This window comes from Prunus mume, linkage group LG6 (genome assembly GCF_029339155.1).
Source record: "Prunus mume cultivar Tortuosa linkage group LG6, ASM2933915v1, whole genome shotgun sequence".
NCBI lineage: Eukaryota > Viridiplantae > Streptophyta > Magnoliopsida > Rosales > Rosaceae > Prunus > Prunus mume.
In genome coordinates, this window is record NC_142703.1 from 18,985,069 (window position 1) to 19,011,626 (window position 26,558).

The following is a 26,558-nucleotide window of genomic DNA, read 5'->3' on the forward strand; positions in this document are numbered from 1 at the left end:
CGCAAATCCCCATGTTGCAGGCCCAGACACGAAACTCGAAACTGGGGTCCTGCTACTGAACCCTATGAAGATACAGGAAAATTCTATACAATCTTTAGGAGGCAGGAAACACTATAATAAACCTAGAATATGAGGGGAACTTTTCCATAGCTCTGTCATTTCAACTTTTTCATTGACTCTCAAATTCTATGTTTTTGAGTCCTCAAGCAAAGCATCTATACCACTATTCCAAATAGTCGTATGGCTGGAATGGAGGAGGTGAATCATTCCCGGAGGTACATGAGTTTATCTTTAAAATTCAAAGGAGATGGCGACGCCACCTGAGGCATCGCCATAATATTTTAATCAAATCATTAACACTAAACATAACATCAATCCAAAATCCATGATTCAAAGGTAACCTTCATTAATGAAACTTCAAATATCCATTGCAAAGTCCCCATTTTTCTCTTGTCATATTTTTGGGGTAATATAACTAAGTCCCAGCTTAACTAAGTCATACAATTAACTGGACATGTAGGTGAAGTTCAAACTACAGTCTATGCAAAACAAAAACAATTTCAAACTTGCAGTTTACAAATTCCAAAAAGGATGCAGTGGCTTCAGGCCTCCAACTTCACCTTCACGAAACATAAGATTAAGAAAATTAGTAAAGCATAAATCCAAAGAAAATTTCATTACCTTCCACAAGAAAAGTCATAATCAACAACTAATCAATGGGAAGGTAACAACTACCTGCTTCATACACTCTTCTAGCTTGCTATTCTTCATTACCTTCCACTTCTTTCATTGCCCTTCTCTTCTTCATTACTGTCGTCTGGTGCATTTACCCTGTAGATACAAAGTCAAACAATGAAGATAAAATTACGTCAACATAAGATTCTACAAATATAATACGTCTTTCAAGTCACTTCTTCATTACCCTCTTCTGCTTTTACTATCACTCTCTTCTTCATTACCGCCATCTGGTGCAGTGACCCTGTTAATAGATACACAGTCAAACAATGAGATAAAATTAGCATCAACATAAGATTCTACAGATAAACTAATATATATGACTGACTTTCAAGTTACTTTTCTTCATTACCCTTCTCTTCTTTTATCACCCTTCTCTTCTTCATTGCCCTCATCTGGTGCAACTACCCTGTCAATGAGTATATCCAAATAATGAGAGTCACATAGCATTAAGTGTCATGCAATTTAGAACCTATACTATCCAAACTTATAAAAGCTTGGAAGCTTACGACATTGGTTGAATGACTCATTATTCAAAGTTTTGATGCTCAGTTCAGCAATAGGAGCCAACATTTAACAAAGAATTTTGTTTCCTGTCATCCAAATAACGGAAACCACAGCTAGCTGCCACGCACCAAACAGCCCCGAAGACCTTTAGTCTTCTTTCATCCTCCAAAACGGCTTAATATTTTCACAACGCAAAGAAAAACTGGTCCTTGGAATTACCCAACTCACATTAGCCAGTCTGAACAACTTGAGGCACAAACTTAAAAATGCTATTTGGGCAGACAAAGCAAAAAAGAAAAGTTATGCATTTAGTTTGAAACTTCTTATCTCTAAAGAGAAAGTTGTGCTTGTTCAGCTTTTGTTTAAGTTTTAAATTTAGCCATAGACAAACTAACCACACTTAGTCTACTGTCAGTCGTCTCAAGCAGAGTATACGTGTCGATGTGATTGAAAAGAGATAATTAATAGCATGCTGACTTCTCCATATATATATATACTGGGTTGTGATCGGAAAGATGGCACGACACAACAAAAAACACATGCAGCTAGATTGATAAACATAACAACTAATTAGCATATGCATATTAAGGGACGTTACTTACAATCCTGCTGTGCAATTCATCACCATGTAAGTGGTTTCATCTAGATTGCATATTCCACTTGACAGCATTTCAGCCTTTAATATATCACCACCATTAGGGGTAAGTATCTTGAACTTGCACCAATGAATTTGACAAGACCTTACATCGTTGTCGTGGATGATCATGCGATCCCATACCAAACCCAACTTGTGGTGGCCATTCTCGACTCCAACTTTAACCAACGACAGTGGAACCCACCATGGCTTGAACAGGTCTACAGGCTCATCCGTAGGGAAGAGTACATCTCCACTGTCATATGGACCCTCACTGGGAAGGACTGTCTCAAGGCCAAGGTCATGGTCAAAATTTTCAAGGCCTACCTCATTTTTCAGGCCCTCAAGTGGGCTGGACAACCATGTATGAGCACGAATATCAAACGCATATACACCTGGTCGAGCATTAAAACCAGGGGATTCTCTATCCGATGATGGGTTTTGCGTTCCAAGGGAGAACAAAAGCGAGTCGTCAAAAAGTATCACCCCAGGGGACCATACACCCCAAAATCTGTCGCAAATGACTTCCCAGCGGTTGGATCTCAAATCTATGGAGTACATGGTGTTATAATATAACATGGGGTTATAAACCAAAATATTACTCATAGTAACACCAAGCATATGTACTTCTCCTGTCAGGCCTTCCTTTTTCGGCAACTTGGTGGAGTCGCCACTAGGATGATTCACACGGTAGAGGTTATCTCCAGAAGTAAAGATCCAGCCATCCTCTCGAGCAATAGCCCCGCCTTGTCTGTCGCTATTAACTCCGCCCCCAATATGCCAGATCGGCGTCGGAGTAGCATCCAAGTCAATGTACCTCAACCCGACCCTACCGATTTTATTTGTGTCCCCAATGATACTGCCAATGAGGTACAAGCGGCGGTTCACGGCAACAAGTCTGCTGAAGTCAATCCAGTCCAACCCTTCGCCCCCAAAACTAGGCAGATTGAGTTGTCGGACTCTGTCTCTTTCGCTCGCACGCAGCACTACAATGTTCCTCCCTTCGTTGTTGTTATCATTTTCTGCCGTCGCCGCCGTGGATTTCCTTTCAATAACGTACCAAAAAATCGTTTCATCTGCCCTAACCATCAGGTATATTGGGCTTTCAGTTTCGGTTGGCATCACCATTGTTCTCGCTAAAAAAACTACCAAGAAACATCAACCAAGAAAAAGAAATTAGTCTTCTTGAATTACAAGAACATAACAGAGAAATGCAGGAAATTCATTTGCTTGCTTGCTTCATGTTTTGCTCAACCCACTGCCAGTTTTATGCCATTTTCACTCAAACAAACTATAAAAGCCATTAACATGCAGAACAAGCAAGGCAATAGAAAATAGATAAATATGGCAACCACCAAAATGGGCTTGCATAATCTCCTCTGTCCAACATAAAGGAAAAGCAAAACCAAACAGAGCAAGAAAAAGAATTAACAAAATAAATGCAATCTCTCAAAGAAAAGATTGCAAAAGAAAAGGGTACCTCAGAATTTCACTTGTGCTCCTCTAAGTACGATTCCTTCCCCAAAAGTTAAAGAAAAACTCAGATCCTGAAGACCAAGAAAATACATAAGCAGAAAATACATAAGACCAAGAAAATGCATAATCAAAGAAAAAAACCGCAATAATCTTGAACATAGTGACTAAAATAACATAAGGTTCCAACTTTTCAAAGGATTAGCAAGATTTACAAGTTTCTTACCAAAAACATAGTGAAACAATGAACTGAACAAGCCAAAAGGTAGAAATGCAGTGGTCTTCCAAAACCCAGAAGACCAAAAACAAAATTTCAGGGGTGAGGTATCACAGGTAAGGAAGGTTACCTTATGGTGACAGAAGAAGACTCTCTTCAACGAGCAGGAAGAGATTTCCAGCCCAAGACGGAGGAGACGAGGAGACGAGCGCTGGCGTGTTTTCTTCGTCAAGTCTCTCTGTTTTCTTGGTTGTGAATTCTCAGCTCACGTTTGGCAAAAAGAATAAAAGTTCTCAGCTCACGTATGATTGTGTCAAACGCTGGTCGTAAATGGGTCAAATTTTGTTTTATATTCTCCAAGTTAATTTTGGTACCTCTCCGTACGGTACCTTGTCCTAACATGCTTAATTAAACAATTAATTAAGGGTTTAGGGTTTAATTAAACAATTAAACAATTGTTTTTCGGTCAACATTAAACAATTGCTTAATAATTGGTTTTCCTTTTTATTTTTTTGGCTTATCCTCAAATAAAATGGCATCACATACATATGGCTCTTCACGTTATTAGGGGAAGGTTTTGTCCATATATGTCGTGCTAATATTGGGATGACTCATTGACCATTTTTCCCTTTATATTCTTTTTTCTGTTTAATCTAATAAACTTGTATTGGTTTTTTATTTTTTATTTTTATCAAAAGAAGATTATGTTGATAGTTTGTGAGTCTCTAGCCCCTCTCTCTCTCTCCCTCTCTCTCTGTGAGTCTCAGAGGAAAACTCCATAGAAGGAGGGAGGAAGAAGCATCACTAACCTCTTCTCTCTCTCCTCTCTTCTTGTGTTTTCATTTTAGGTTAGTGAAAAGTCCACTCGGGAGTTTTGATTAAGAAGCCTCTTATGGGGAAAAAAAAATCCTCTTGCTGCTCTTTATTAATTTGTATATTTAAGATTAGTTTAATAGTCTTTCTCTTCACGTTATTAGGGGAAGGTTTTGTCCATATTATATGTCGTACTATTGTTATAACTCCTTTACCATTTTTTCCTTTATATTCTTTTTTCTGTTTAATCTAATAAACTTGTATCGGTTTTTTATTTTTTATTTTTATCAAAAGAAGATTACATTGATAGTCTATGAATCTTTTGCCGCGCTCTCTCTCTCTCTCTGAGTCTGAAAGGAAAACTCAATAGAAAGAGGGAGGAAGAAGCGTTACTGGCCCTTCTCCCCCTCCTCTCTTCTTGTTTTTTCCTTTTGGATTAGTGAATAAGTCAACTCGGGCGTTTTGATTAAGAAGCCTCTTGTGGTGATTTCTTTTGAGCCCTACTTAGATTGAAGTTCCCCATCACTCCTTTTAGGCTATGTTCTCAATCAAATCATTCTTTCAAAACCCACACTCTAACAATGCTCATGTTCTCTAAATTTGTTTCTACATCGTCTTTGACGAAATCACCAATTGTTCTTTCACAGGGTTGTTTATTTCGTTAATTTGTTCACTCTAATGCACATGTAGATAATTGGAAATTATATTTTCCCCATATCTGTTATGGATGCAATGGTGGGTGTGGTCACGACGACGCTTCATCATGTGGTAGTGGTAGAGTTCATTTAGGCTCATGGATTGCTTTAGGGTCATGTTGGGTTTGTGGACTTTTTTTGGGCTTATGGTTAATTGTGGTGATGTGGGCTAGTAATTTTAGTGAGACTTGTCCAATATAGTTTTATTTTTAACATGTTAGTTCGTTGCTCTCTTGGAATTTGTACTTTGGAAATATCATGTTGATGTTTGTACTGTTGAAATCAATCTCAAAGATGAGAACACTGCTGGTATATGAGTATATAGAAATTCTTTTTTCTCTTCTTTGGTTGTTTAGACCGCCAATGTTTTTTTCTTGATGGTTCTGCTGGTTCTTAAAGAAGGAAAAAGGAAAACTGTGAGAAGAATGAATGGTTAAAGTTTATTTGATTTTCACATTATAGGTAAGGAAGTTGAAATTAAGAAATGAGGCTTAACAGGCTAGGTCTTTAGAAGACATTCAGTTAAAATTTGCATGTAGTGATGATGAGCCTGTACAAGTGCACTTAGAAATTGGCTCTGTGTACATGATGTCTATAATTTAAAACAAATACTCGAAAAACTCTTGATACCCAACTGTCCTGTAATTTGTAGTTTTACATTTTATCATGTGGTCAATTCTTCCCTGTTTTCATTTCTGAATCCTAGTCCCAAGGGCACATATCGACGATGAGTATGCTAAAGCAGCAGAAAGAGATCCCAAGATTTTGATAACTACTTCCCGGAATCCAAGTGCCCCGCTAGTACAATTTGCAAAGGTTGGCCTAGCCTCTTTCATTTTCTCTTGTTCATCTAGTTGCACTTTTGGTGTTCAATTTGTTGGTTCGTATTATTTGCTGCAAATTTGGTTTTGATTAGTGATATTGTGGTTCACATAACACTTGTTGTAGGAACTGAAACTTGTTTTTCCTAATGCACAACAAATGAACCGTGGTGGCAGGTTGGTTAACTTTTTTGCCCAAACTTGTTCGGCTTATTTTTCTCTTCTTCCCTATTTGTTTTTACATAAATCATCGGTTTCTTGATGTGCATTTTCCAAGTTTTGCTTTTGTTTCCTTTTCATGTATATCAGATATATGCCCAGTGTGTGATAACAAAATTTTAGACTTGGAAAAATCGTACACCTCATGGGGTTTAGTCTGAAAATTAGGACTTGGGTACGTTGGACGTTTTGGTGCTAGGAGTGTTTGTGAGATTGGGCCGGGATGTTCGGCTCCCCAACCCTGATCTGTTGAATCTTTTATATGAATTCAACAGTGAATTATTTCACAGTTCTATTTTTTATATGGACATTTAGTCTTTTGAAAATAATTTGTTCACCATTTTAAATATGTTGTAGGGAACTGACTAGCTCTTAGTCTACTGGTGTTTCTCTTCCTAATGTTGGAAGAGATCCCAAGTTTGAATGCCCCCTCCCTGATTTATAAAAAAAAAAGTTAATTTTCGAGACAACACGACACCGGTAATAGAAATTAAGCATACTATGAAGTTAATCAATTAGGATGAATTATTATTTGCTTAACATGAACTCATAACCTGCTAACAAAAAAATCCATGTAGCTTAGGATTTTTTTTTAAATTTTATTGATTTTTAGCACCAAGAAAAAATCGATTTTTAGGAAGAGTCTATTGGTTATATGCTCAGTACCGAAATAAGATAAACAAAAAGTTGTGAAAAAAATCAACCTAATCGTTGCACTAGTAGTAAAGTTGATGCAGGGCAACGGCTATAAGCGGCCGTCTAGCGACCCAAACGTACCCGAAATACAGAGAATAAAAGGATAAAGTTGTATAATTGAAGCTGGAACGAAGATAATTGAGTTCTAGGGCTAAATTCCCAAAGAAAACTCTTTAGACTAAAGTCTGAAATTGTATTGATGAAAAATTGAATACAAAAGTCTCTTAATAGCCTATTTATACTAGAATACATTAGCCTAGAATTCCTATTCCTTGTTTACTAAGAAAACCCAATTGATAAAGGAAAGTAGAAACAAAACAAGAAACTTAAACCAAATCCTAATGAAGAGAGGAAAACATTTAATTTAATAATTTGAAATATCTAAACCTTATCCCTTTTTGACTAGGATTGATGGTCCTGCATCAACTCCACCGGGTTGGAAAGAAACTCGACTCTGGAGAGAAAGCTTTAACAACTTCAGCATATGTCTCTGGATCAATCCTCTTTAATTCTTCTTCAGGAACGTGCTCTCAGTAGCATTCTTACCCAACCATTTCACTAAGAACCGCCTGTACTGGTTACCCCTCCTCGACTTTACCTCTTTGACATCCAACACATCTTTAACAATCTCAGTTGAGCCTTTGGAAGTTGTTGGACTTGTGCCTCTGTTGAAACTGGTTCTTCATCAAATCCTTCAAATAAATACAAGTCAGACACATGGAAAATTGGGCTAATTTGGAGATCAGGTGGCAGCTCTAACATGTAAGCGTTTGAACTAATTTTCTTCAACACCTTGCATGGCCCAAACTTTTTAGACTTCAATTTATGGTATGTGCCTTTCGGAAATCTGTCTCGTCTCAAATGCACCAAAACCATATCACCTTCTTCAAAATCTTTGATTCTCCAGTGTTGATTTGCAGCAGCTGCATACGACTCATTACTAGCCTTTATAGCTGCCTTTACTTCTTCATGCACTCTTTTCACGTGATCTGCAAAACCCCCTCCTTCATCACTCACCCTCATCTCTTGTGCAAGTGGAACTAGGTCAAGAACATGTTGAGGTCTAAGTCCATAAGCAGCTTCAAATGGCGTCTTCTTTGTTGATTGATTCACAGAATTGTTGTATGCAAATTCAGCTTGTGGAATAATCAAATCTCATGTCTTGACATTGCTTTCAACAAGGCACCTTAGCATATTACCCAGACTTCTATTTACTACTTCAGTTTGACCATCTGTTTGCGGATGACAAGTGCTAGAATACTTTAGATCAGTTCCAAACTTCCTCCAAAGAGTCCTCCAAAAATGCCCAGTAAACTTAACATCCCTATTCGAAATAATAGATGTTGGCACACCATGTAGTCTCACCACTTCTTTGAAGAATAAATTAGCTATATGTGTGGCATCTGCTGTTCTAGCACATGGAATGAAATGTGCCATCTTGGAGAAGCGATCTACCATGAAAAAAAGACTGTCATATCCTCTTGCTGTTTTTGGAAGTCCTAACACAAAGTACATACTAATATGAACCCAAGGGGCTTCCGCAACTAGTAGGGGCGTGTATAAACTTGTATTTTGTGAACTTCCTTTGCTAAACTGACAAATTCTACACTTACGGACCAGTCTATCAACATCCTTGTACATTCTAGGCCAATAATAACGATCAGTCACCATAGCCAATGTTTTATCCCTTCCGAAATGTCCTCCTAATCCATTACCATGAAGCTCCCTAATGATTTGTTCACGTAATGATCCCTCGGGAATACACAACAAATTTCCTTTGAATATATAAATACCCATCATGCATTCGAAATGGTAACATCTTCCAACTTGTTGGACCTTGAAGTTCAGAAACTATAGAGCTGAAATATGGATCCCTAGCATATTGTTCTTTTAACTCCTCAAAGCCAATAACTTGAGTACTCATCGTTGTTAATAATAGATTCCTTCGGCTCAAAGCATCCGCAACGTTGTTAATAATGAACTCCATTTGACATGCCGAGCATTCAACTTCTTTTGAGAGTTCAAGTACCTTAAAGCTTGATGATCAGAATAAACCACGAATTCTTTATAAACGAGGTAGTGCTCCCAATGTTGAATTGCCCGAACCAAAGCATAAAATTCTAAGTCATAGGTAGAATAGCGACATTTAGCACCTGACAACTTCTCACTAAAGAACTCCACAGGTTTGCCTTCTTGACTCAAACCAGCCCCAATTCCAACATGGGATGCATCACATTCAATAGTGAATAACTTCTCAAAATATGGTAAAGTAAGTACTGGAGCTTCGGTCATCAATACCTTTATTTGTTCAAAAGCTCTTTGTGCTGATTTTGACCATTCAAAGCTATTTTGTTTCAAGCATTCAATGATCAGATTCATAATAGAGCTGAAACCACTGATGAATCTCATATAAAACGAAACCAAAGCATGAAAACTCCAAACATCAACCACAGATTGTGGCACTGGCCACTCCATAATAGCTCTTATTTTCTCAGGATCTGCTTGCAAGCCATTAGTTGAAACAACAAAGGCTAGGAATACAACTTTGTCGCTCAAGAAGGAACATTTTTTAAGATTTATATAAAGTTATTCCTTACAAAGGGCCTCCAGAACTTGTCGCAAATGGATTAAGTGCTCTTTAGAAGTTTGACTATATTAATATGTCATCAAAATAAACCACCACAAATAAGCCCAAAAAAGGTTTTAATACCTCGGTCATGACTCGCATAAATGTGCTTGGAGCATTGGAGAGTCCAAATGGCATCACTAACCACTCGTAAAGGCTATTAGGAGTTTTGAAAGCTGTTTTCCATTCGTCACCAACTCCTTATGCGAATTTGATGGTACCCACTTCTCAAATCAATTTTGGAAAACATCTTAGATCCTGCCAGCATGTCAAGCATATATTCCAGTCGAGGGATAAAGAACTGGTATTTCACTGTAATCTTGTTAATGGCACGACTGTCCACACACATCCTCCATGTTTGATCTTTCTTTGGTGTTAACAATGTTGGAACCACGCATGGACTCTTGCTCTCACACACTAACCCTTTAGCAATTAAATCTTCTACTTGCCTCTGAATTTCAGCTCGTTGGGTGGGTGGCATTCGATATGCAGGAAGGTTAGGTAATGCTGCTCCAGGCACCAAATCAATAGCATGTTGAATACTCCTCATTGGTGGTAAACCTTGTGGTAATTCATCACCAACTAACTCTTGGAATTCCATCAATATGTGCTGAATTCTTTCGTAAATTTGGAAACTCATTAAATTTCAGCAGTTGATCAACTCCTATCTCTTTAGCAACAAGTGCATTACATAATTCCCATTTCTTTGCTCTATTGTTCAAAATTATGGCATGTTAAAAACCCACTAACTTTGGTTACCTTAGGAGTGTTCTTCACTTCTTTGAGTGGTTGCAAGCTCAACTTCTTTCCATCTTGATGAAATACATAGGTGTTGGCCTTAGTGTAGTGAATCATGTCTTTGTCAAACAACCAAGGTCTTCCTAATAAGATATGACATGCATCCATAGGAACAACGTCGCATCACACCTCATCATCAATGGTATTACCAATAGTGAATTTAACCAAACACCTTGAAGTAACTGATACGTTGTTCCCCTTTCGAAACCATGCAACCTTGTATGGATTAGGATGCTTCTCGATCGGTAACTTAAGTTTTTCCACTGCCTCCTTTGAGATGATGTTCTCACTACTTCCTCCATCAAGGATCACATTACACACCTTTTCCCCACAGAAGACTCGTGTTCGGAATATATTATGACGCCGTCAATCTTCTTCCACAACTTTGGGAGTTGTCATCACTCGTCTGACCACCAAAGATTCTCCTTCAACTGGTAATAGATGAATAACTTCCTCTTCATTACCAAAATCGTCATAGGTTGGTTCAGGAAAATCAGTTGCCTCATCTTCATACTCTGCCAAATTCACCCTTTTTTGTGGACAACCGTAAGAGGTGTGCCCCTTCTCATCACATGTGTAACAACGCACTTGTAACAACGCACTTGTGATGTACTGTCACCCCTAAGATTGCTTGGAATAGTAGTGTTCTGAGACCCAAATTTCGCAATTTCCTTCCATTTTTCATTCCTATCAATGCCCACCATGTTCCTACCACCAGTTCGGGCTCTTTGTTCGCTTCAAACCCCGTGAACAGCTGTTGTATTTCTCTGCCAATAATTTTCTGTGCGTCCAGAAACAAATCTCCTTCCTCCACGTCGCAATTGTCGACGCTTGACCATTAAGGCATATTGTCGAGCATCTTCAAGGTTGAACAAGCGAACCACACCCAGCTCATCTCGAATGGTTTTATTCAAACCAGAAAGGTAACAAGATGTCATATGTTCATTAGTCTCATTCAAACCAACTCGAAGCGAAAGATTATCAAACTCAGAAGTATATTCTTCGACAGACATTTCGCGTTGTTTTAAGTTATGAAACCGTTCATATAATTCCATAGTGTAATCAGCTGGTAGAAACTGCTTGCGTAACTTGGTTTTCATAAGATCCCATGTGTTGATCTTCTGCTTTCCTTGTCGAACACGCTGCTCTTCAACTCTCTTCCACCATTGAAGCGCGATACTCTTCAATTTAAGCTTTAAAAACAACACTCTGTGAACATCTGTCATAGGCTTCCATTCGAAATAATTCTCTAGGCTTGCTTCCCAATCCAAATAATCTTCGGCATGCATCTTTCCATAGAAATCAGCAACTTCAATTTTAATTCCTCCACCATTCAAATCCAACGCACGAACCAACCACTCTTCCAATCCACCTCTATCACCATCATCATGGTTTCCAGCGTTATGAAAAGGGTTGTCGACGTCTGTTTCGTCTTCATATTCATCCTCACCACCACCTTCCGGTATGTGTAAGGGTCCGCAGTTGCGTTATGGAATCTCCATATAGGCATCCGCGCGTTCCTATCGTTGGAGGGTTTGCACCGCTCTTGACAAGTCTTCCATCATACGCCGCATCTCAGCCATCTCTGTGTGTTGGGCTTGGTTCCCTCATCCATGACCTCTAGCACGTCCAACCATGGTGTGGAGCAAGGATTAACCTGGCTCTAATACCAATTTGATGCAGGGCAGCGGCTATAAGCGGCTGTCCAGCGACCCAAACGTACCCGAAATACAGAGAATAGAAGGATAAAGCTGTAGAATTGAAGCTGGAACGAAGATAATTGAGTTCTAGGGCTAAATTCCCAAAGAAAACTCTTTAGACTAAAGTCTGAAATTGTAGTCTAAAGTCTGAAATTGTATTGATGAAAAACTGAATACAAAAGTCTCTTAATAGCCTATTTATAGAATACATTAGCCTAGAATTCCTATTCCTAGTTTACTAAGAAAACCCAATTGATAAAGGAAAGTAGAAACAAAACAAGAAACTTAAACCAAATCCTAATGAAGAGAGGAAAACATTTAATTTAATAATTTAAAATATCCAAAGCTTAGCCCTTTTTGACTAGGATTGATGCTCCTACATCAAAAGCCGTTGTACAGGTTGTGTTTCTAAGTCCATAAAACAATCCTAGAGCACAAAGCTCTGTCATTTCAACTTTTCCACAGGCACCAGAAAATAGAAAAGTTCCCAGAATTGCTTATTTGCAAATGTTTTTTGTGCATGGTGCTGTTTCACTTCTGTTATGTGCCATGTGCTTAACCATGCACTACTCACATTAAGTCATTGGCACTAGGGCTGGCATTTTCTACCGAGATACCGCAAAACTGCAATTTCACCGGCAACCAAACCGTAATGTCGTGAAATACCGACCACATATGTGCCTTTAATTTTCAGTTCAGTTTGTTCAGTCTTTTACTGTTCACCATTTGTTTGGTGTTGCGATTATGTCTAGATTGACCCCTACATTTAAGAACACGGTGAATATCTTTTTTCCAGGCAAATGACCTCTTCAGTTTTTTCTGATGTTATTCTATTTATGTTAGATGTTAGAATTCTTTCTCGACAGCTTATCACATTTGAGGATATACCTGCCATGGTTCTGATCCTTTGGTCTATTTTCCATAGTAAACTATCTAATTGACTTTAAGTGTTTTTCTCCCAAACCCTGCAGGTTATTTCTGAAATTATTGAAACTTGCCGTGCACATGATTTTACAGATGTTGTTTTGGTTCATGAAAATCGTGGCGTACCTGATGGTTTGTTTATAATCCACCTTCCTTCTGGTCCAACGGCTTTTTTTGAACTGCGCAATGTGGTAAGTAGTGTAATGATCCATGTTCATGTAAAATAAATATTTGATATTCAAACTGACGTTTGACTGCAATTTTCTAGGGGTCTTCAGCAGAATAAACATAGGGAAAATTGAGGCAGAGATAATGGTTTTAAAAGTGAAAGAAGAATGATGGTCTTTTTTCAATATAAAAGCATCAGCTTCCCAGAGCAAAGAAACATAATAGGAAGAGCTGATAATGACAATTGAAATATGCCAATCATGATGAACATTGAAAATTAAACCCATTTAATTAATTAGATTTATGATCTTGATAATTTTTTGACCTTGTTGCTTTCTGACCGTATGCTTGAACTTAATAGTTTGGGAATTTTGCTAAAAATATTCTACTTAATAGGTTACAAGACATGACATCAAGGACAAGAAAGCTATGGGAACCATGCCGCAGGTTTATCCACATGTGATTCTTGACAATTTCACGACTAAGGTACCATCGTCTTGATTGCTCACATAACCCAATATATTTGAGAAGAAAGATAAGACCCCATGGATTAATAGCATTGGTCACAGATTATAATTGTTGTGCTAATCAATGACCAGTACAGTTTTCATGAATTTACTACTGACCATGAAATTTCGAGGACTCTCACCCCTTGAAGCACCATTTTGTGTTCTGCTGGTTTGTTTTGGTGCTTGTTTGTATTCATAAACTATCCTGATGGCTCATTATTCATCTCTATCACTCCTATTTTTTTGTTGGCCTTCTTAGTTACCACCCTATCAACATTATATTATATTATCTTTTTTCTTCTTTATGTGTTGATAGTTGGGTGAGAGAACAGCAAATATTTTGAAGCATCTCTTTCCAGTGCCAAAGCCAGATACGAAGCACATAATCACTTTCGCCAATCAGTCAGACTATATTTCATTCAGGTTTGTTGTCTCATTTGTGCTTTTCTTTTCCCGCTGTGTGGTTTAGTAAGTGAGTTTTCTTATTTGCGATTCTGTTCTTCGTTAAATGTGTAAGTTTTGCTTTGCTTTTCAGTTAACAAACTGAGAACCTACAGGCATCATACTTATGGGAAGCATGGAGGTCCTAAATCCATCGTTATGGAGGAGATTGGTCCTCGGTTTGAAATGAGGCTTTTCAAGGTTAGTGCTTTGCCTATATGGTCAAGGATTTGTGCTTCTTGCATTGATATGACGCTCTCTTATTTTCAGTTTAATTTACTGTTTTGTATATATTTTTCTATTTTTAGTCTTTTTGCCTTCATGTCTGTTCACCTTTTGTATTGTTTCAAACTGCACCCAAAAGTAATTCAATATGTCTGGTTATGAGGTTACAGGCATTCGCTGTGGTAGGTTTGCCCATTGAAGTGTCCTGCCTTGAACATTTTAGCCTTTCTTCCCTATGGCCCAACCCTTTCTCCTGAAAAAATGGTTGGGAAAGGGTGGGTACTATTCTCCAAGACCAAGAATAGTTTAAAACATAGCCTTAAACTGGAAAATATTGGTGTACCTTCCCATAAATGGCCATCATGGACAGATGAATGGAGTGTGATTCTTTTTCTTCAATGAAATGGTTATACATAACTCGAGTAGAACTGTAATATTTCATGTATTTTACTTTGTTGGCTAGTGCGCGCGCACGCACACATACACATATCATGCCACTATAAATTTGGAGGAAAATAGGGAGAGATAGTAGAAAATACATGGCGTTCGCATAAGAGAATTTATGTATATATAATATATATAAGTTATTATCGTGCAGATGCTATTGTAAACAAAGAGGGGTAGCAGATGATACATGGCATCCGCACGATAATAACTTCCAAACATCTGCATAGGAGAATATATATTGAAATTTTAATCGTCTCTCCAAGAGCAGTTACTAATCACACATAAGGTTTAAATTGGCCATAATGGCTACAGTTGAACCTCGAGATTTCTATGACTCTAGTACATTTTTTAATTAATATTTCATTGTATTGTTTTGCTTACGCTTTTTCTCTATCTGGTGTTGCAGATAAAGTTGGGAACACTGGATCAGACTGAAGCCCAGGATGAATGGGTCTTCAAGCCATAGATGAACATAGCCAAGAAACAGAAGTTTATAGGGATTTGATGTGGTGTGAATCTTGATCGCTAGCCGTTACGTGCGGTGACAGATTAAGATTGAGGAAAGCGATCGGCGGAAGAAACGGCCCAAGAAAAAGGAAAGCATGCAGCAAGGAAAAGGGATACAAAATCTGTCGCAGTCATGTCCGGTTGCCTCAAATTTTCTGCGTTTGTTTAACTATCTTATGCACTGTATCAAACTCTGTCTGTCTATGCCTTAATGAAGATTGTGAGAGTTTTTTCTGCTCTTTTCTTATCTTCTTCACCCGCTTCGCACTTCATCAGTAGAAAAGTACCCTGCTGCATTTCTTGTGTAGCTTTATGGAAACATGAATGGAAGACTGATAACAGTGCGTTTGGATGAGGAAATTTGAAAGTACAAATGAATTCATAAATAATGAAATTTAAAATACGGAAATTAATATTTTAGAATTTGTAAATTTTCTTGTTTCGGTAATGAATTTAAATACGAAATTTAGCTTTTACATGTCTCTTGAAATTTTGGAAATGACGACTTTTTAGATGGAATTCAAAGTTGGGATGAATTTCAAATTCCATGTTTTTTCCCATGTGAAATTTCTAAATTTTTATGTTTTTTTAATCAAAACACTGGAATTGGTTCATGTCTCAATTTAGAAATTTTGACTTTTGTCAAAATACCGAGTTTATTTCCCTCATCTAAACACTACTACGACGGAAACGGTAGTGTGGATGTGTTAAAGTTCAGATGTTCAGGTCCTCGATTGAGTGTAAAAGGCTGTTGTGAAATTTGTTTAACAAATACTCATCTAAAATTTGAATGTTATGAGTTGGACAAATAAGAGTCAGGGACTACATTTGAAATCACTGTTTTGGTTGAGCAAGATACTAGATGTAAATAAGTAACCCTCCCTGTCTTGAACTTTTGGTTCTAATTCCTCATTTTCTTTTCTGAATGGAAATAGAAACTCTGTGCACAAATAACCCAAATCACAAAACAGCTACCACCAAACATCCCCAAATAACTGCAGTAGTTTTTCTATCAAAAACCAACTTTGATGCTGTCACAAAACAAAAAATTACCCACAGCAAAGTTGCTCCCCGGAAAGAATTTACCCAACTCACTTTAGCCTCCCCAAAGGGAGAGAATGAGTTTCAAGTTTAAATTGATGCTTCTTGAAGGAAAATGTTGAAAATAATGCACATTTGTGCTTAAGATTTCAAGAAGAATCTAGAGAATTCAAGCGCTCACCATAAAGAAGTTGCATGGCAACAAAGCAAAATGAACATGGTGGAATATTCTAGAAAAAAGTGATAAGTGAATGGCTAGAGTATGGCGGTGGAAGAAATCTCTAGAGTATACAAACATGTGGCTGGAGTTAATAGACTAAGTCGGTGGAGAATGTCTATGTCGGCTACTCTCATCTATAAAAGGGACTTGTAGCCTTCTCAGGCAAAGCCAATAAACTCCCAGTCTATGTTGAGGAGCCAATAAGCTCACCAATCTAAGTGAAGGGCCAAATAGCCCAAACTAATCTAAGTGTAGGGCCAAATAGCCCAAATAAATCTAAGCAAGTATAGTGGCTAATAAGCCAATATGCTAAGTGTATATGGCCAATTAGCCTACACTAAGCCATGTGCTCTTCTCCTCCAAATCTAATAAAATCACTTTGTTTCCCCTATAATCTAACAGAAAAACTTATCCCTGTTCCGTATATTTATTTTTGAGTTGATTTCTCCAAAACTGGCATTGACGCTAAAACTTTGAAATTTAACTTAGCCAGACAAGAAGCAAACACAGTTCTCCTTTGAGTCCTCAAGCAAAGCATCTATACCACTATTCCAAATAGTCGTATGGCTGGAATGGGAGGAGGTGAATCATTCCCGGAGGCACTTGAGTTTATCTTTAAAACTCAAAGGATATGGCGACGCCACCTGAGGCATCGCCATCATTTCTGAATCAAATCATTAACACTAAACATAACATTAATCCAAAATCCATGATTCAAAGATAACCTTCATTAACGAAACTTCAAATATCCATAGCAAAGTCCTCATTTTTCTTTTGTCATATTTTTTGGGTAATATGACCAAGTCCCAGCTTAACATAAGATTCTACAAATATACTAATATGTATTTCAAGTCACTCTTCTTCATTACCGCCATCTGGTGCAGTGACCCTGTTAATAGATACACAGTCAAACAATGAGATAAAATTAGCATCAACATAAGATTATACAGATAAACTAATATATATGACTGACTTTCAAGTTACTTTTCTTCATTACCCTTCTCTTCTTCTTTTATCTGCACCCTTCTCTTCTTCATTGCCCTCATTTGGTGCAACTACCCTGTCAATGAGTATAGCCAAATAATGAGAGTCACATAGCATTAAGTGTCATGCAATTTAGAACCTATAATAAAAGCTCGGAAGCTTACGAGATTGGTTGAATGACTCATTATTCAAAGTTTTGATGCTCATCAGTTCAGCAATAGGAGCCAACATTTAACAAAGAATTTTGTTTTCTGTCATCCAAATAACCGAAACCACAGGGGCCACGCACCAAACAGGCCCGAAGACCTTTAGTCTTCTTTCATCCTCCAAAACGGCTTAATATTTTCACAATGCAAAGAAAAATTGGTCCTTGGAATTACCCAACTTACATTAGCCAGTCTAAACAACTTGAGACACAAACTTAAAAAGGCTATTGGGCAGACAAAGCAAAAAAGAAAAGTTATGCATTTAGTTTGAAACTTCTTTTGTCTAAAGAGAAAGTTGTGCTTGTTCAGCTTTTGTTTAAGTTTTAAATTTAGCCGTAGACAAACTAACCACACTTAGTCTACTGTCAGTCGTCTCAAGCAGAGTATATAGGGACGTGTCGATGTGATTGCAAAGAGATAATTAATAGCATGCTGACTTCTCCATATATATATATATATATATATATATATATATATATATACATGGGTTGTGATCCTATAAATTTTTTCAATAATCCAAACCATCTATTTTTATGGAATCCTTACAAAAATTAGACAAATGGCACAATGACACAACTAAAATTTCAATAACTCAATTAACTGGTAAAATAATATCAGATTCAAGTGATTTTTTGTAGAGATGATCTTTGAATGAGTATTTACAAAATAAACGGTTTGGATTAGTGAAATAAACATAACAACTAATATAGCATATGCATATTAAGGGACGTTACTTACAATCCTGCTGTGCAATTCATCACCATGTAAGTGGTTTTATCTAGATTGCATATTCCACTTGACAGCAATTCAGCCTTTAATATATCACCACCATTAGGGGTTAGTATCTTGAACTTGCACCAATGAATTTGACAAGACTTTACATCGTTGTCGTAGATGATCATGCGATCCCATACCAAACCCAACTTGTGGTCGGCCATTCTCGACTCCAACTTTAACCAACGACAGTGGAACCCACCATGGCTTGAATGGGTCTACAGGCTCATCCGTAGGGCCACGGACAACTCCACGGTCATATGAACCCTCACTGGGAAGGACTGTCTCAAGGCCAAGGTCAGGGCCAAAATTTTCATGGCCTACCTCATTTTTCAGGCCCTCAAGTGGGCTGGACAACCATCTACGAGCACGAATATCAAATGCATAAACCCCTGGTCGATCCTTAAAACCGAGGGATGCTGTATCCGATGATGGGTTTTGCGTTCCAAGGGAGAATAAAAGCGAGTCGTCAAAAAGTATCACCCCAGGGGACCATACACCCCAAAATCTGTCGCAAATGACTTCCCAGCGGTTGGATCTCAAATCTATGGAGTACATGGTGTTATAACCTAACTCGTTGACATAAACCAAAATATTACTCATAGTAACACCAAGCATATGTACTTCATCTCTCAGGCCTTCCTTTTTCGGCAACTTGGTGGAGTCGCCACTAGGATGATTCACACGGTAGAGGTTATGTCCCGAAGTAAAGATCCAGCCATCCTCTCGAGCAATAGCCCCCTCTTGTCTGTCGCTATTAACTCCGCCCCCAATATGCCAGATCAGCGTCGGAGTAGCATCCAAGTCAATGTACCTGAACCCGACCCTACCGACTTTATTTGTGTCCCCAATGGTACTGCCAATGAGGTACAAGCGGCGGTTCACGGCAACAAGCCTGCTGAAGTCAATCCTGTTCAACCCTTCGCCCCAAAAACTCGGTAGATTGAGTTGTCGGACTCTGTCTCTTTCGCTCGCACGCAGCACTAAAATGTTCCTCCCTTCGTTGTTGTTATCATTTTCTGCCGTCGCCGCCGTGGATTTCCTTTCAATGACGTACCAAAAAATCGTTTCATCTGCCCTAACCATCAGGTATATTGGGCTTTCAGTTTCGGTTGGCATCACCATTGTTCTCGCTAAAAAAACTACCAAGAAACATCAACCAAGAAAAAGAAATTAGTCTTCTTGAATTACAAGAATATAACAGAGAAATGCAGAAATTCATTTGCTTGGTTGCTTCATGTTTTGCTCAACCTATTAGATGACTATTGTCCTCAGGACTCTATCTTGTATTTACGTTTATCCCATGTGGGATTCCTCTTGGTTATCTGATTACATTGTATTCTTGATATAGGACTCTATCTGTAATGCTGTATAAATCAATACAATATGCCCTCATAATATTTGAGGCTTTACCCATATGTTCCAATTCTTTTATGGTACTAAGAGCCTAGTGACTTAAAGTCTGAAATTTTATTTTATTTTTTGGGCTTCTCCAATATAGTTCCCTACCATTTATATTTCCTAGACATATACCCATCATTCTATAAATCTATGTGCAAAACCCAATTTCAAACTTAAATAACCAGTAGATATAGAGGTTGTAGTACTCCTACGTTTTTACATCTTTGCCATCAGATTTCATATTTTATATATAATTTATTCCAAACATTTCAGTAACTGCCATAATTGTAATTAAAACTCCCTATTAATAACATATCAATCAACCCATTTCTTTTGGTTGTCATTCCCTTTAACATATGGCCCCTTAAAATTGCAAAATATATATATATATATATGTAAATTACATATCCAATAATGTACATATGAAAAATAAAAATAAAAATAAATACATAGGTATATTATTTACCAAAAAAAAAAAAAAAATAGGTCAATTACTTTGTAATTGAAATTTCCGTACATTTTTCATAAATTAAAAATAGGTACACAATAATTTATAGAAAATATGTATGTTGTATAATTGAAATTTATGCACATTTTTTATAAATTAAAAATAGGTACACTATTTAGAAGAAAAAAATAAGTTCATTATACTAGGTAAATTGTTTTACTAGGTATACATTATTAGAGAAAAAAAGGTACATTATTTAGAGAAAAAAATAGGTTCATTATACTAGGTAAATAGTTTTACTAGGTACATTATTAGAGAAAAAAAATAGGTACATTATTTTGAGAGAAAAAGTAGGTTCATTATACTAGGTAAATTGTTTTACTAGGTACATTATTAGAGGAAAAAAAATAGGTACATTATTTTGAGAGAAAAAATAGGCTCATTTAAAAAAATTGTTTTCATAAAACAAACAATAAAAGATGATCAAATTATTTTCCATAAAACAAGTAATAAAGAAAAAAAATAGGTACAATATTTGGAGAAAAAAAAGGTTCATTAAAAAAATGTTTTAAAACAAAACAATAAATAGACTATCAAATTATTTTTCAACATAATTAGAATGTACACTATTATTCATTAAACTATAATAAAAAAGAATACTGGTCGGTAAAATTCATAAAAAGAAAACAACATTAATTCCTAAATTTAATATTGAATTTAATTTATTAATGCTTTAACTAGATTATTAGTCGTATTCATAGAAGGAAACACCATTAATTCAAAAATAGATTACTAGTTGTAAAATAGATTATAGATTACTAGTTGTAAAATAGATTACTAATACTTTAATGTGGAATTTAATATTTAATTTTAAATAAGTTTCTAAATTAGTTCTTACATCCATTATAACTATTTGGAGATTTTCCAAATTCAACGGGGTGTCATTAGTTACACCCCCCATAACACATTAACTTATAAATAGGGGTAGTTTTGGAATCGAAAAATATAATAAATCAGATTTTAAGTTATATTAGGTAACTTGCTTAGTTGGATATTTGTCATCGGGTATTATTTAAAAAATTGGGTATTTTAAATAAAAAACTAAAGGAATGAGTTGTAGGTGATTTTAGATAAATTTTATGGGTTTAAGCTCAATTTACTATATATTTTTTCCATGGCCTCTTCTTCTGATTCCGCTGCTGCTTCTCCCTCTGTTTCTCAAGCTGTTCATATCAAGCTTGATCGCAATAACTATTCCCTTTGGTTGACCTAGATTCTCCCTCTCCTCAAGAGTTGCAATCTGATGTCCTTCGTTGACGGTACTACTGTCACTCCTCCTCCTTTTCTTGAAGATGACAAGGGCAAGCTTACTGATGCCATTAATCCTGCTTATGATACTTGGATTCAACATGACCAATTGGTTTTATCCTGGATCAATGGTTCTCTTAGTTCTACTGTTCTCACCACCGTCACTCGTTTCAGTATTCTTTGTCTGTTACGCATACTCCTCTTGCACTCATTCACTCTGATGTATGGAGTTCGTCTAATAAATCAGTTTCTAGATTTCAATATTATGTTCTTTTTGTTGATAATTTTTCTCACCACTCATGGATATATGTGCTTGAAATATGAGGTTTTCTCTTTGTTTGTTAAATTTAAGACACTTGTTGAGAATTTATTTTCTACTAAAATTAAAGCTCTTCAAACTGATGGGGGTGGTGAATATACTAGTCGTATTTTTCATAATTTTTTGGTTACTCATGGTATTGACCATCGCATTTCTTGTCCCCATCACCCAGAACAAAATGGTTTGACAGAACGAAACATCGTCATATTGTTGACACTGGGCTTACCTTGTTGGCATGGGCGAAATTAGGCTAATGGCTATAGTGGGCTGTAGCCTAGGGAGGTTTTTGGGGATAAAAAAAATCAAACCAATATATTTGACTTATTTTAAATATAGCCAAGTATGTATTAATCTATTAAAGTCTAAAGAAGTCTAATTCTTTATCAATTTAGTCGTTGGACATCAATAAAAATATACATGAAAATATGTACACTTTCAATTATGTTGTTGAATACATTTTCATTTTGATATTATGTGTTTTTTGGTTGCATTTAATTTGTATTTGTTTTATGCTAAAACTTATGGGAAATTAGCATTTAGCCTTGCACTCGAGGAACTAGTGTGGTTTATATGATTTAATGAATACTTTTGTCTCTAGAGAGGCAATAGAAATTGTAAGTACAAAAGAAAATGATTATTAGATTTTTAAGCTAACAAATTTAGCTAGCCCACACGTTAATAAATTCCTGGTTCCGCCCTTACTTGTTGGCCCATGCTTCCATGCCTCTTGCCTATTGGGCTGAGGCCATGCATACTGCTATGTATTTAATTAATTGTCTTCCTTCGAAAGTGGGTCTTCAGTCTCCATATCAAATTCTTTTTCATAAAGAATCTAACTTTGCTTTTCTTAAAATTTTTGGGTGTGCATGTTTTCCATATCTGCGGCCTTACAATACTAATAAACTTCACTTATGACTTGTTAAATGTGTCTTTCTAGGCTACTCATTAGATCATCAAGGTTATCGTTGTTTAAATTTGACCACGAATAGAGTCTTTTTATCACGCCATGTTATTTTTGATGAACATTGCTTCCCCTTTCAAGAGACCAAGGGCTCTCATGCCTCCATTTCTTCTTCCTCTTCTGCGGATTCTGCCCCACCTTTACAAGTGTTTGGGTCTTTTCCCAACCAGCAGGCTATCTTGCAGCCCCATGGCCACCAAAATGTCACACCCACTTCTCCTAACCCATCCTCACCCTTGCCAACCCTCATATCCACCAACCCATACTCAACTTCTCCCTTGCCCAATGCCACCAATCATCCCACAGCCATTGCCTCCCCAACAAACCAACACTCCCCGCCTAGTTCTTTCCAAGTTTATCTTCGCACCCCACATAGGACCGTCCTCACTTTTCCCCCTCCTGACCCTGAACCTGTTTTACCAAATTCCTCAAGACACTCATCACCTTCGGCCACTTCTCGGGTAAGACCTTCTACTACTCATTCTATAGTGACTCGTGCTAAAAATTGTCTTCGTAAGCCCAATCCTAAATGTGCAAATCATGCTTTCTTGGACTTTACTAATGATATTGTTGAGCCCACTTGTTTCAGTCAGGCTAATAAATTTCAGGAATGGCGCACCGCTATGGGAGAAGAATTTAATGCTCTTAAACGAGTCGGTACTTGGGTCCTTGTTCCTCCAAAGCCTTGTGCCAAATAAGTGGGTGTTTCGCATCAAACGCAATTCTGATGGCTCCATTCAACGTTACAAGGCCCGTTTAGTGGCTAATGGTTTTCATCAGCAAGAAGGGTTGGATTATGGCAAGACATTTAGCCCAGTTGTGAATCATTCCACCATCCGTCTTATCTTAGCCTTATCTGTTCAATTTCAATGGCCCGTTCGTCAGTTGGACGTTCAGAATGCTTTCCTCCACGGCTATCTAGATGAGGAGGTTTATATGCGTCTGCCCACTGGGTTCATTGACCCTCAATTTCCTGACCATGTTTGTCATCTTAAGCGTTCTCTCTATGGGCTCAAACAAGCCCCTCATGCTTGGTTTAAATGTTTCTCCACTCATTTGGAAGATTTGGGCTTTACTGCTTCCACAGCCGACTCTTCTTTATTCATCTATCTTAATGGGTCCATTTGAATTTATTTGTTAATTTATGTTGATGATATTTTAATTACAGGCAATGACCCAGCCCACATCTCTACACTCATTCAAGACTTGAGTCGTCTCTTCTCCATGAAGACCTCGGGCCTGTTCATTATTTTCTGGGCATGGAAATTCTTCACACTCCTGACGGGTTTTCTCCCACTCAATCCAAATATATAAAGGACTTTTTGGTGCGAACAGAAAGATGCAGGACGCCAAACATATTTCATCTCTTGTTGCCAGTGAACGTCGTCTTAGCCTCCATGATGGTGTTCCATTGGATGATCCTTCTGAGTACCGAAGTGTCGTTGGTGCCTTGCAATATCTCACTCTCACACGTCTTGATATTGCCTTTGCTATGAACCACGTCTGCCAATTTATGCACCAACCTACCTCTGCTCATTGGGTTGCTGTCAAACGTATTTTTTGCTATCTTAATGGTACTTCCACTCATGGCTTGTTCTATAAACTTGGTTCCCTGTTAAGGCTTATTCTGATGTGGACTATGTCGGTGATCCTGATGATCATCGCTCCACGGGTGGCTATTGCTTGTATCTTAGGCCTAATTTAATTTCATGGAGTTCTAAAAAGCAAGGAGGTGTTTCTCACCCCAGCACCGAAGCCGACTACGCCAACTTGCTTATACTGCTGCTGCGATTTCTTGGTTCCGTGCACTATTTCGTGATCTGCAGCTTTCTCTTTCCTGTCCTAAACTTTGGTGTGACAACATTAGCGCCATCTCCTTGACCTCCGATCCTGTATTCCATGCGCGTACTCGTCATGTTGAAGTCGATTATCATTATGTTCGTGAAAAGGTTGTGTGGCAGGAGCTTGACGTTCGTTATCTTGCTACTCATGACCAAATTGCCGACATTTTTACAAAGGGGTCTATTCCACGTTTCTAGCTGCTGACCTCCAAGCTTCCAGTGAGTTCCTCCCATGTCAGCTTGCGGGGTGTATTAGATGACCATTGTCCTCAGGACTCTATCTTGTATTTACGTTTATCCCATGTGGGATTCCTCTTGGTTATCTGATTACATTTTATTCTTATCATACTTGATAGAGGACTCTATCTGTAATGCTGTATAAATCAATACAATATGCCCTCATAATGTTTGAGGCTTTACCCCATACGTTCCAATTCTTTTACAACCCACTGCCAGTTTTATGCCATTTTCACTCAAACAAACTGTAAAAGCCATTAACATGCAGAACAAGCAAGGCAATAGAAAATAGATAAATATGGCAACCACCAAAATGGGCTTGCATAATCTCTTCTGTCCAACATTAAGGAAATGCAAAACTAAACAGAGCAGGAAAAAGAATTAACAAAATAATGCAATCTCTCAAAAAAGAGATTGCAAAAGAAAAGGGTGCCTCAGAATTTCACTTGTGCTTACGATTCCTTCCCCAAAAGTTAAAGAAAAACTCAGATCCTGAAGACCAAGAAAATACATAAGCGACCAAGAAAATACATAATCAAAGAAAAAAACCGCAATAATCTTGAACATAGTGATTAAAATAACAAAAGGTTCCAACTTTTCAAAGGATTGGCAAGATTTACAAGTTTCTTACCAAAAGCATAGTGAAACAATGAACTGAACAAGCCAAAAGGTAGAAATGCAGTGGTCTTCCAAAACCCAGAAGACCAAAAACAAAATTTCAGGGGTGAGGTATCATAGGTAACAGTCCTATCATCAATAGGAAAGGGAAGGTTACCTTATGGTGACAGAAGAAGAGACTCTCTTCAACTAGCAGGAAGAGATTTCCAGCGCAAGGAGGATACGAGGAGACGAGCGCTGGCGTGTTTTCTTCGTGAAGTCTCTCTCTTTTCTTGGTTGTGAATTCTCAGCTCACGTTTGGCAAAAAGAATAAAAGTTCTCAGCTCACGTATAATTTTGTCAAACGCTGGTCAAATTTTGTTTTATATTCTCCAAGTTAATTTTGGTACCTCTCCGTACGGTACCTTGTCCTAACATGCTTAATTAAACAATTAATTAAGGGTTTAGGGTTTAATTAAACAATTAAACAATTGTACAATTGCTTAATAATTGGTTTTCCTTTTTACTTTTTTGGCTTATCCTCAAATAAAATGGCATCACATGCATATGGGGAAAAAAAATCCTCTTGCTGCTCTTTATTAAGCTCAATAAAAACTTTAATAATTTGGATATTTAACATTAGTTTAATAGTCTTTCTCTTCACGTTATTAGGGGAAGGTTTTGTCCATATATTATATGTCACAATTTTATTTACCTTAATAATTAATGTACTAATATAGGGATGACTCCTTTACAAATTTCATTTTTTCCTTTATATTCTTTTTTCTGTTCAATCTAATAAACTTGTATCGGTTTTTTATTTTTTATTTTTATCAAAAGAAGATTACATTGATAGTCTGTGAATCTCTAGCCGCTCTCTCTCTCCGTGAGTCTCAAAGGAAAACTCCATAGAAAGAGAGAGGAAGAAGCGTCGCTGCCCCTCTTCCCCATCCTCTCTTCTTGTTTTTTCCTTTTGGGTTAGTAAATAAGTCTATTTTTGATTAAGACGCCTCTTGTGGTGATTTCTTTTGAGTCCTTGCTTAGATTGAAGTTCCCCATCACCCCT

At 37.3% G+C, this 26,558-nt stretch overlaps 2 protein-coding genes, 1 long non-coding RNA gene and 1 pseudogene across 5 annotated transcripts; 1 reads left to right on the forward strand and 3 right to left on the reverse strand.

Moving 5' to 3' along the window:
* Positions 1–386: 386 nt before the first annotated feature.
* Positions 387–3,853, reverse strand: LOC103335602 (uncharacterized). Of its 3 annotated transcripts, none has more exons than XM_089054757.1 (7): positions 3,697–3,853; positions 3,357–3,423; positions 1,845–3,021; positions 1,088–1,144; positions 923–979; positions 775–831; positions 387–620 (listed from the first exon to the last, which is right to left on the reverse strand). In XM_089054757.1, exons 3-7 carry the CDS (start codon positions 3,002–3,004, stop codon positions 617–619), a joined length of 1,335 nt encoding a protein of 444 aa, XP_088910883.1. In that variant the 5' UTR covers positions 3,005–3,021; positions 3,357–3,423; positions 3,697–3,853; the 3' UTR covers positions 387–616. The 3 variants fall into 3 exon arrangements, with proteins under 3 accessions (XP_088910883.1, XP_088910881.1, XP_088910882.1); XM_089054755.1 differs by having other exon boundaries at positions 736–831; XM_089054756.1 differs by lacking the exons at positions 3,357–3,423; positions 3,697–3,853 and having other exon boundaries at positions 736–831; positions 1,845–3,347.
* A 3,379-nt stretch (positions 3,854–7,232) lies between these two features.
* On the reverse strand, positions 7,233–7,833 carry LOC148916329 (uncharacterized; annotated as a pseudogene).
* A 5,284-nt stretch (positions 7,834–13,117) lies between these two features.
* Positions 13,118–15,276, forward strand: LOC103335620 (uncharacterized). Its single transcript, XM_089053817.1, has 4 exons — positions 13,118–13,512; positions 13,852–13,958; positions 14,093–14,177; positions 15,055–15,276. Exons 1-4 carry the CDS (start codon positions 13,456–13,458, stop codon positions 15,112–15,114), a joined length of 309 nt encoding a protein of 102 aa, XP_088909943.1. The 5' UTR covers positions 13,118–13,455; the 3' UTR covers positions 15,115–15,276.
* A 1,874-nt stretch (positions 15,277–17,150) lies between these two features.
* LOC148916330 (uncharacterized) lies at positions 17,151–19,645 on the reverse strand. The gene is made up of 3 exons (XR_016128163.1): positions 18,345–19,645; positions 17,414–17,476; positions 17,151–17,305 (listed from the first exon to the last, which is right to left on the reverse strand). It is a non-coding gene; the product is annotated as an uncharacterized LOC148916330 (long non-coding RNA).
* Positions 19,646–26,558: the final 6,913 nt, after the last annotated feature.

Bases quoted from the DNA above. Each gene is read 5' to 3' on its own strand.
- LOC103335620 (XM_089053817.1), top strand. From the start codon at position 13,456: ATGGGAACCATGCCGCAGGTTTATCCACATGTGATTCTTGACAATTTC. The intron at 13,513-13,851 runs GTACCATCGTCT...ATGTGTTGATAG, and splicing joins TTGACAATTTCACGACTAAG to TTGGGTGAGAGAACAGCAAA. The intron at 14,178-15,054 runs GTTAGTGCTTTG...CTGGTGTTGCAG, and splicing joins TTGAAATGAGGCTTTTCAAG to ATAAAGTTGGGAACACTGGA.
- LOC103335602 (XM_089054757.1), bottom strand. From the start codon at position 3,004: ATGGTGATGCCAACCGAAACTGAAAGCCCAATATACCTGATGGTTAGG. The intron at 1,145-1,844 runs GTAAGTAACGTC...ACTCATTGACAG, and splicing joins ATGAATTGCACAGCAGGATT to GGTAGTTGCACCAGATGAGG. The intron at 980-1,087 runs GTAATGAAGAAA...ATCTATTAACAG, and splicing joins GGTGATAAAAGAAGAGAAGG to GGTCACTGCACCAGATGGCG.